At 41.9% G+C, this 11,554-nt stretch overlaps 1 protein-coding gene across 1 annotated transcript in view; it reads left to right on the top strand.

Moving 5' to 3' along the window:
- Positions 1–11,554, top strand: part of itpk1b (inositol-tetrakisphosphate 1-kinase b) — a 36,915-nt gene that overhangs the window by 18,140 nt on the left and 7,221 nt on the right. Inside the window, exons 6-11 of the mRNA XM_008307917.3 lie at positions 6,281–6,379; positions 7,018–7,058; positions 7,376–7,541; positions 10,073–10,140; positions 10,233–10,395; positions 11,179–11,545. Of these exons, the coding sequence (XP_008306139.3) occupies positions 6,281–6,379; positions 7,018–7,058; positions 7,376–7,541; positions 10,073–10,140; positions 10,233–10,395; positions 11,179–11,545 (904 nt within the window). The remainder of the gene's footprint in view (positions 1–6,280; positions 6,380–7,017; positions 7,059–7,375; positions 7,542–10,072; positions 10,141–10,232; positions 10,396–11,178; positions 11,546–11,554) is intronic.

Below are 11,554 nucleotides of genomic sequence, written 5' to 3' on the forward strand. Positions count from 1 at the left end.
GTATCTAATGTAATCAACAGCACTAAGTGGAGCTGATCTGCTCTTCTTTATTACCTTCAGAGGAGAAGCACGGGATAAACCTGAATATGACGGTCGTCAGAGTTCATTCTGTTGATAAATTCTTCCCAGTAGATGTTTTATTACATTCTGGTGTAGAATCATTTATTTATAATTACCTCCATCTGTTTCACGTGAGAGCTGATGCATGTATTTTATATCTGTGTTTGTTCTGGACCAGTACAACACAATGTTAGCTTTTTTTTTTCTTTTCTTTTTTTTCCTCCCCCTCATTGTCGGATCACTGTAGTCCAGAAATGTGTCCCCCCGCTGCTCGGCCATAGGCAGAGGAATGAAGTGAGGACGGGAGCGCATTCTTTACCCACACACTATAAACACACCTATGACTCATCCACATTTCCTTTCCCCCCTTACATGGCAGGGAATGTAAACCTTTTAAGCAATACTTAACTGAGCATCCGTGACTCTGAGGGTCTGCGGTGCACTATCAGAGCCATGGATCAGAGGAGTTTCGCCCTGACGGCACTGTCGGTGATCTTCCTAAAAATAGAACCGCAAGAAGACGTCTTTTTCTCCAAACAGAGACGGGGGCCGTTACGCAGCAGAGTACGAGCTGCATCAGCCCGTGTCATTTAATGTATGTGGTTTTGAAGAAGAGCAAAGCTCGTTTGCTGTATTTATTGGAAGCCTCCTTCTCACACACACACACACACACACACACACACACCCTACTCCCATTAATGCATGTGCACTTAGCCCTGCATACCGAACCTCCTTCACAAAAACAGTCACTTTAGACAATAGTGGAGTCTAAGACATTATAATCTCACACCACTGTGCTGGGATTATAAGAAAAAAATGTTCCGTGACTAAATATGAATGTGTTTTTTATTTTGGTTTTGGTTGAGAAAACAAAAACCTGTAGGTGAACCCATTTAGTCGGAGTAAAAAGTTTAAAAAAAAAAAAATGAAGAAAATGACAGGTCGTACTTTCTTTTTGAGTCACACACACTTCCTCTTTCTTATCAGCAGAGTCCATTGAGTCGTGGAGCAGCTGCCAAGGCAACACAGCCGAACCAAAAGGCCAGAAAAAGCCTGCCGTGCCTCACAGTCTCCATGACTCAGAATAGAGCTCAATAGGAGGAAGCACTCGAGGTGTGCTGGTGCTTTCACTGCACAAAAAAAAAAAAAAGCAAACGTTAGTTTATCAGCTGGGCAGTCCTTTACCGTCACAGAGCATTTAGCTTTTCTGCAAGTAATGGTTTGTGTGAACATAAACTGAAGTGCAAGAATTAGCTCTTCTTAATGTTTTGTTTTAAGTGAAAATAGCATGTCAAGTGCCACGGGAACACTAATGGATCAGTGTCAATGACTCACGGCTCTGCTTTCGGGAGATTTTTAGTGCTGCTTTGTTTTGTGCGACCGATGTGAGAAAGACCAAGGTAAATGTTTATGTGAGTGAGTGGGCTCCACTGGTTCCTGTGTATACATGAGTTTTGATATCATGGACTGCTTTTATAGACAGAAACCCGTTGTCATGTCAACTTTGCTGTAAAACAAAATCAAACGCGTTCCTTCGGACAAAAATACTGAATACTTTCCTACTGCATTCCTGGATTTGTTTTAACTAGTCCAAAAAATCCGGTAAAAGTTATTTTTAAACCAACACATGTATGTAAACTCTCTGGAGAAGTGCAGCTGTTTCTGTTATTATGACAAATGAAGACAATAGGCAAATAATTGTTGTTAATTGTCCGTCATTTAGATTTCAGAACTTGGTTCTTTCGCTTCATTTTCTCGTCTTCAAACAAGTAGCTTCATCTTTTTTCTTCATTTCGCTGAAGAAAAAACAGAATAAAAAGGGAGAAATTAAGGCTGAAGAATCTTGGAAATAATCCACATCTGATTGGCTGCATGAGTGATGTCACTGTTGACGTTGTGTCGGAAAGGTCAACCAGTGTTGTGTTTTTTTAACACTTGTGAATGTTGTGATCCACATGGTTTTCTTGTGATGTAATTGCTCTCTTTGGTTCAGTTAGTCCGGTCCAGAGCCACCGCAGCAGGTTTGATTTTGACTGATCCAAACGTGTCTGAACAGGTGTGAACACACTTTTGTCACATCCTTGAAGGGAAATGAATCACCTGCCGTTCTGACGCAACTGCATTCTACAATGATCAGTTTAGATATCACTAGATTAATGTAAGACCTAATCCTTTATAAGAACACAATTTGAAAACAAAAAACGTTAACACATAAAACTGTGTGTTACGTTTGTCTGAAGCTTTTTGAGATTCAACACTTAAGTCTCACAGCCCTGTCTTGGAGGGAACGCAGCGTAGAGGAGTGAGAGAAGATGCTGAGGTTTCTAGGAAACAAGCTCTAAATAGCAACAGCAGAGTCCAGCCTTCCACAGCATTACTGAAGATTAGCACGAGTTGAGTGGCTATTGTTCGCATCAGCTAATGCCTCCAATCAGATGGAAGATAGGATCGGAGTCTTTAATGTTGTGTCTGACAGACCTGTCTGGTCCTGTCACACACACACGCACACACGCATGTCACTGGAGTTTATATATTTGCATAAATGACTGTGAGGTAATGCCACAAATGAATGAGGAAATACAGAATGTTCCAAGGTATTCATTTGGTCATGGCCCCCTCCTCATGGAAGCAGCCAGTGTTTAAAGCAGGCGTGTCAAACTCATATTGGTTCAGGTCTCACATATGGCCCAATTCGTTGTCAAGTGGGCCGGACCAGTACAATCATTCCATAATTACCTATAAATAATAATAAGCCCATATTTTTCTCCCTTTTTCATGCAAAGAAGTGTTTTAGAAAATCATCATATTTGAGAATATATTATTTTACAAAACTTTTTTTTTTTCATGTTTTAAAAGTCACAAACCTTCGCGACCCAAGTCAATAGACATTATTCATAAACTCCTGGGAAATGTGATGTGAGACAACCCCAAAATAAAACTCTCACAACCCACTTGAGACGACCCCAAAAAAAATCTCTCGCAACCCACTTTTGGGAAACAATGCCTTAGCGGACCAGTTTTGGTCCACGCACCGAATGTTTGACACCCCGAGCTGCACCATCGCAAACATGGCCAAATGTTCTCATGCACATCCTTAGTGGAATTTGTCTGGAACAAATTCTTGACGTGGAACGTTAGTATTTTTTCCTCCTGGCTTTTTTTTTAAGTGTTTTTATATGATAAAGTTCATTACTGTCCGTCTTTGGGAACTAAGTTACATAATGGGAACATTTTTCTCCTGCCAGACTGTTTTCCTGAAAGACGTTTTGTGTCTATTCCTGGCCTAATAAAATAACATAGCATGAAGGATGTGGTTGCATCAGAGATGATGACTGATGGGTAATCCTCCAGGCTTCCCGCTCAAAAAAAACAAAAACAGTTTTTGGCTGAGTCTATTCCAGTGTTGGCCTTTCTGTCCAAGGGTTACAGAGTACAGACGCAGTACTTCCCTGTGAAAAATGAGAAGAGAATAAACTGTGCCGGTCTGTCACGTCAGCTGCAGAACAGAGAAAAATTCAAACTCTGGTCTGACCTTTGCCCTGCTGAGGCAGAAAGACTTTTCCAGCATGTTAGTTTAGGAACATGGTTAGGCTTGTAACTTGTGATCTGAGGTTTTCAAAAAATCAACACAATTTGAAAAGAAAATATTTTAAAACGTGGAGTTCTTCTAATCTTCTGCCTTGTTAATAAGTCCGAGTCTGTGGTAAAGAAGACCAGCCTGATTCAGGTCTGTGGTGTCAGTGGTTTAAAGGTGTGCCACATATTTCCTTGGCTCATTTGACGCTCCCTTTATGATCACGGTTTAACCATCTCCTGATTGGTACTTCTGACAGGATGTCACCACGATCAGATTATTTTAATTGTACGTTCTCAGCATCTCCTTGAATTTATGCCATTAGTGGTTCTATCCTGTAGCGTCTAGCACATCTGCCTCACACACAGAAGGTCCTGGGTTCAAGCCTCGGACAAATTATACTTAATGGCGCCTCCTGTGGCAGCCTGTGTGTGTGTGTGTGTGTGTTGTAAAGACGCACACTGTGAAGTTCCCCACTTAGTGGCCACTTCATTATTTTATTTAAAATAAAATAAAATAAAAAATATATGATAAAAGATAACAACAACAAGAAGGTGAAAGACGTGGTTGGTTTGGTGGAATTTTTTTTTTTTTTCTTATCGTGATGTAAAGGAAGTTGATGACCTTTCATCAGACGTAATGCCTCTTCACTCGCTGCTGGGTTTTTTTTCTCTGATGTTGTTTTGTGAGTCTGCACTCTGTGGCTGCTGTGAGGGCAGTGAGAGTCTGTGGGGCCCTCGTGTTCAGTCAGCACTGGAGTTAATGCAGGCAAATGAAATTCTCCTGACCTCAGCACCAGTCGGTGCAGTGGGCCTCAGCACCAGTCGGTGCTGAGGCCCACTGCACCGACTGGTGCTGAGGTCCGCAGCCCACGGAGCAGAGCAGCATGCTACCATTGTGTTTTTGTCAAAAGCAATTTGCCCGCTCTCGGCCCGGCTCCCCGGCTGATTTCCTGTGGCGATATCTTTAACCAGCCCCCTTATCACCGCCATGTTTTGTCCTACTGGGTTGGGGGGCTGAAGGCGGCACATTACCTCCTGATCCCTGATGTGGTGAAATATGACGGAGCTGCAGGATGTTTGTCATTTTCTGTCTTATCGCAACGGCCGCTGGAGAAACAGGCTGCGTTCAGTGTTGTTCTCAAACATACGTGATGTAGAGACAGAGGTTGAAGTGTGTGTGTGTTGGTGTGTGTGTGCGTGTGTGCTGTCAGGCTCATAATAACACCTGTCCGTGTGTGTGTGTGTGTGCGTGCGTGCTGTCAGGTTCATAATAACACCTGTCAGATTGTGTGACTCCAGTGTCTTAGATTGTTTGTTTTTTTTCTTGTCTTCTTGACCTGATTAGATGTCTTCCTGTATTTCAACATTTTTCATTTAACGTTGTGCGTGTGTGCGTGTGTTTGTGTGTGTGTTAATAGGCGCATCAAGAGCAGTTGTTTGTGTTTGAGAATTAAAATGGGGACGAGGGATTCACTGTAAATAACAATGTCTTTATTCTCTGAAACTGTAAATAACTTCGAATATATACAGTATACACACACAGTATATGTACACATATATACACACATATGTACACATATATCTATATATACACATATATACATGTGTGTTTATATATGTATGTATTATATATATATGAATGAATATATGAAATATATGTATATATGAATATGTCTGTGCACACGTGTGTATATTGTGTTCTGCATACCAAACGGTCCTCCAGATTTTTTTTTTTTGCTCAGGCAACATTGGTATGTAAGCTATGGAACATCATTAGGGGGTAAATACTATGTGCTGCTTCTTTAAGGACCAAAAAAAAAAAAATTCCTGCATGTTAGTACAAGCTGTCACACGGTACATTAAAATGAAGTCAATGCTTTGGGCCCACAGCGATGACTTATTTATAACAGCAGTAGCGTTTAAACTACTGTGATTAAATCCAGCAGGTGCTGTGTCTTAGTAGAAAAGTATTCATTAAAAATGTCACCACATCCTGTCACCAAAAGGTGGGGGGGGGGGGGGGGGGGGGAGTCATTTGTTGTGTCATTGTTTCTTATAATCAAGTCACACATATTTGACCATGGTGCGGCTCTGGGTTCGAGCCCCAGAAGAACCACATACAAAATGGCGCCTCCTGTGGCAGCCTGTGTGGGTTGCAAAGACTCACTTTGAATTTTGTAGGTGCGTGAGAAGATATCCATGCACTGTAATATTTAACTCCATGATACTGTATTGATAATCAGCAGCACTGTATTGGGTTTTTTTATTAACATTTAACATGCAAATATTCATGGCATATAATAAAAAAAGTGGTTCCATAGTGCAGTGGTTAGAACACCTGCCTTGGAAGCAGAGAGCAGGTAGTCCTGGGTTTGATTCCCAGAGGAAGCACATACTTTCCCAACAAATATGGAATCTACAAAGTTCAAATTGTTATTATTAAATTGTTGTTTTTTTTAAATATCACATCACTGCCACTGCATTGTATTTTTAGACTCCTGCGAATACACACTCTTACAATTTTCTTATTGTGGGATGAATAAGAGACTTAATTATTTATTGTATTATTATTGTTGTTTTAAAATGTTGTCTCTGTCACTAAACTAATCAATTCCTTGTCTTTTCCTCCTTTTATTTTAATTAGATAAGAGGATTTGCTCTCCTCCATTCATGGTCCTGAACACTGAGTGCAGCCCAGAGGTGCTGGAGCAGATCAGGAGAAAAGGACTCACATTCCCCTTCAGTGAGTATCGCTCTACCAATCAACCAATAACAAGGACACAGATTCCTTTCTGTCATATCAGCTGTGTCCACTGGGGGAGTCTCAGCCCACCTCCCACTATAAGTCTGGCTAAAAAAAAAAGAGGTGGATATAAACCATAAATTCAAGAAATTCTGTGTAGAGTAGTTCAGTTGAGTGTTGTCTTTAGAAACATCCCTGAGCGTTTATTTATCTCTGCAGCTCAGTGTCTTTTCCTTTTATCCTTATTGACCGTACTGACTGTCACGCAGCTCAGCAGGCGGAAACCAAACACACAGGGAGTCACTGTAGAAGTACTCAGTGTCGTGTTTGACCAAGTACTGATTGATTCTTAGACAAAAGCCCAGTGTGTAAAAACATTTAGACCAGGAGTGTCAAACGTACGGCCCGCAGGCCAAAACCTGCCCGCTAGGGGGTTCATTCCGGCCCGCTTGATGAGTGAAATAAATGCGCAAACGTGTCACATTCGTGATGTTTTGTCAAAAGATATTTCATTAACACGTACTTCTTGTTATTTTGTAGGTAATTATGTTATGATTGTACTCTTTATGATTTGTTCCTCAGTCACGTCATTACTCATTTACAGTACTTTTCTCTTTATTTTTTTTCCTCTCCTTCAGTTTGCAAAACACGGGTGGCTCATGGTACCAACTCCCACGAGGTAAGAGGCCACAGGTCTTTGACGGATGACTCTGTGTAAGCAGTAACACTATGGTCCTGTCACGGGATTGTCATTTCAGTCCAGTCCAAACAATAAAACCAGATAAAGAACGGCTGCTGAGCCTCATGTTTCTCCGTGTGTCAGCTGAAATCAATACCATTGTCAGCCTTTGCCAAATAGTCTCCACTCCTCCAGACTCACTGTTGACTTTAAACTGGCCGTTTGTTTTAAAGTGACTCCAGACTCACTGTTGACTTTAAACTGGTCGTTTGTTTTAAAGTGTCTTTTATCTCATGTCCGTCTCCTCCTGTCCACAGATGTCCATCATTTTTAGTGAAGAGGACCTGAAGGGTGTGAAGCCTCCGTGCGTCATCCAGAGCTTCATCAACCACAATGCAGTGCTGTACAAGGTGTTTGTGGTGGGGGACTCCTACACCGTGGTGGAGAGGCCTTCCCTGAGGAACTTCCCTGCTGGACCAGCAGGTAAGAATTCACGGGACACAGGGAGAGACATGAACCGGGAAGGAGACAGTCTGTGGAAGCACTGGCTCACAGCCACACAGGACTGGACTGTTGCACAACGTCTCCAAATAACCCAATAAAAGCTCTAATAAAATGTCTTTATTGCCCCGGCGATGGGACCTGTTCACCCTTGTATGGGGTGCAGCAGAGTGGAACTGCTGTTTGCCTTGTTAATAAACTTGTCACAGGCGTTCTTACCAGTGATGTCACTGTGAGCGGCGGTTTGTCCGCTGACATAGTTTGTCTACATATTTACATGTGGTGAAGTAGAGGGTTTCATACAAAGCAGTTTTTCCACTTTGTGAAGACGTCCATGGCACAGAGACAACAGAGACAACAGAGACAACAGAGGCTGTACTGCCACAGCATCGTCCTGTATCAGGAGGATCTAAAATGTCTGCGGTGAATGAAACGTGACACATGTGACACATGTTTAGCACATGCCTTGTTGTGTGAGGTCATCAGTTAATGTCAGAGGGGAAATAATAGACTAAGTTGTGCTACACGTCCAACTGGTTGCCCAACCATGTCAATTCCATAGTGTAGCAGTTAGCACGCCTGTCTCAGAAGCAGAGAGCAGACAGTCCTAGGTTCAATTATCAGAGGAACCCCACACTTGGCGTCCTGCTGAGGGTGACCTTTTGCAACAGAGCTGCAGTTATTACAAGAATTTCCCAAATATGTGCTCAATAAAGTTCAAATTATTATTATTAACCATTTCCCAAATATGTGCTCAATAAAGTTAAAATTATTATTATTAACATCGGTGCAAACTATGACTATTAGCCTCTGGTTTTTGGCTGTTAATGTGCTCAGCATATCATTACAAATGCTGTGCAACATGAAGTGTTTGTAGAAGAGGCAGAGCCACACTTCTAATGCTGTATCTCTAACATGGCTGACAGGTTGTAACGAGAGAAGACCCAGAGATAAACAAACACTGTAAAACAAGACAATATAAAACCCTGTTCTCTGACAGAGAACATGCCTCTCAGGGAACTGATCCATGCTCCATTACACTTGTAATAATATTGTGAGCACTGTAGCAGCGTCGGCACAGGTTGGTTGATCTTCTGACATTTTTAAGTGTCGGAGTCTGACCTCGTAGTTAGGTGGTGTCCCATGACCTCGTCGCCTCGTGACAACAGAGCTGTGTTTGCACACATACGTAGGACGAGTAGGACAAGTTGGTCTACAGTGAAGTAAATGTTTGCGTTCTCCTATAAAGTGGCCTCTGACTTCAGCTGTATGTGTGGATGTACCTTTACTTTAACCTGTCAGCCATATTAGTGATCTTAATGACTGTTTACACTTCCACAGTTGACCCCGAGGCCTCACTTAACAGGGTGGAGCTGAAGTAGCTTCATTCTTTCTCACCTAGAGTTTATACCTGCTGATCTCCCCACCACCAGTTAGAACTGAAGAAGCCTCTTGGATGAGAGGTGAAACGTCACGTCCAGTTGCCTAACAGAACTTTTTAAACGTACCTTTACTTTTCTCCAAGTTTTATTACCAACACTGTCTAAGTCAACAATGTCCATCGTTCAAAAACCCAGATATTGTAGAAATAATATTTTTGTTCTTAAATGACCAACTATAGAACTTTGATAAATAAATAATTTATAATAATTTAAAACATCAACGGCAAAATTTAATTTATACTCATAGTTAGTTAAGGGCTAGATTTGAGGGGTCGACGGGCCAGAAGTGGCCCCCAGGCCAGGAATTTGACACCCCTGGTCTATACTGTTTTTTTTTTTAGTATGGACAGAATTTCCTTGTTCCCTCCACTCCCTCCACTCGCTGCCTTTGCCCTCACTCATTATGAAACATTACATTGATAACAAAAAAATATGGAGGTCATAAATGAACCTGTCACATTTGTCACTGCTTCGAGGAAAAACTCCTTTTCTTCAGGCCAACAACGGCTCCACTGTTTGTTTCCACACAGTGTCACTGATGACTCATTACAAAGTCTTAGTACAAAAGTACTTTGTATAGTACTGTATAGTATAGTGTAGTATTTTCTGCTCTTTGGAACTTCAGTTTCAACACCTTCAATCTGACATTTCCCATGTTTGTGAGAATACTTAAGTCTGAAATGTAAAGTTCATCACTATATTTGTACATGTTTTTTATTTTTCTAGTATTTTTCAAAAGTTCAAATCGTATTATTTACTTCTATCGTGAAACAGATAAACAGGCATTACAGAATAAATAAGTCGTGCCACTTTTTCTCCCAGTCCAAAGATAAATATGAGGAAATATGTTTATACTTTCTGACTGTAAATAATTCAAGTCCATGAAACCTCGGTCCATTAATAAATCAGCCTACAGGAGCCTGAGGATTTATGTGCTGGGTCACATTGGACTTATGATGGATTTGTCGCGTCTAAATTTGACAGCCTTGAGCTTTGCTGCCACCTAGTGCAAAAGATGAAAAGCATACATGGTGAGGTTGCCTTACAAGTGTGCTGTTTTTCTGTGTTCAGACAGGAAAGCCATTTTCTTCAACAGCCACAACGTTTCCAAACCAGAGTCGTCCTCTGACCTGAACTCTGTAAGTCCATGACATCACTGCCTGAAATGTCACACGACCCTGTGGTGCATGTGTCTCAGTTCCTCATTGTAGCTATTTCTCTGTTGTCACAGAGAGAGAACTTGGAGGGAGTGTCCCAACCTCCCAGTGATGATGTCATCAGGGAGCTGTCCAGGTCCTTGCGGGAGGCACTGGGCGTGTCCTTGTTTGGCATCGACGTTATCATCAACAACCAGACTGGACAACACGCCGTCATTGACATCAATGCATTCCCTGGTAGGTGTCAATGTGTCAGTGTCATCTGTGCATTAGCTCCGAGCAGAAACCTGTGTAGTGACCTGGTTCTCAGGTGTCACTCTGTCTGTGGAGACAAAGTCACTCCACTTTCTTTTATGCAGCCTAGTATAATCAGAGAAATGTCTGTGTTCTGTAGGTCTGACCCGTTTCCTCAGGTCTCAGGCAGTGGTTGACAGTTAGACTAATATTACATATTACAGAGTGAAGTTGAGTTATATATATATATATATATATATATAGTATATGTGTATATATGTGTGTATATATGAATATATGTAAATATAAAAAATGTGTGTATATACCGTATATACATACATAGTATATGTGTATATAGGTATATATAAATACTTTTTAATTACAAGTGAAATCGGTTGGCCTTCACTGCAGTCCCTTGTAAAAACAAAGAATATTAAAATTAATGCTTAAGAATAATTGAAGTACTACTGAATAATTTAAAACGATCATAAAAGTTTACTGTCATATACTAAAGTTGAGTCTAATGAAAGGGAACAGTCCTGAGTCTTTCATCAAGCTGCGTTCCTGTGGCCTCAAGTGGTCAGCTGAGGTACTGCAGTGAATTGTAATTGTTCGGTTCCTTTACCATCTTTTTTTTTTTCAGGCCTTTCACACATTTTGTCCCACAAATTTAAATTTCATAAATAACTAAGTAAATACACATGATTATTGTGGTCTGAATTAAAATATTAACATACGCTACATATAACGTAATGAACTATTTTTCCAAATACCCATCATTCCCAGGTTACGAGGGCGTTCCAGAGTTCTTCAATGACCTCTTGAACCACATTAGCAGTGTGCTCCAGAGCCAAAACCCTGACTTCACCCCCGCCGGTGATCAGCCTAAAGTTCTGCCAGTGAACGCCACCGTACCCAACACCGTCATCCCTGCACCCCCCGGCTGCTGCAGCATGCTGGGTAAAGATGCCAGCGGCAGCCCCTGGATCGTGGAGGGCGACGCCGGCCTGAAGGGCCCACGTCAGAGACTGGGCTGCAACTCGGCCATGTCCCCCAACTTCCAGCAGCACTGTGTGTCCACGATAGCCACCAAGGCGTCCTCACAGCGACTGCCCCCTCCCCCCCCCCCCCCCCCCCCCCCCCCCCCCCCCTCGCGACCTCC

Source organism: Cynoglossus semilaevis, chromosome 1, assembly GCF_000523025.1.
Source record: "Cynoglossus semilaevis isolate Cse_v1.0 chromosome 1, Cse_v1.0, whole genome shotgun sequence".
Taxonomy (NCBI): Eukaryota; Metazoa; Chordata; class Actinopteri; order Pleuronectiformes; family Cynoglossidae; genus Cynoglossus; species Cynoglossus semilaevis.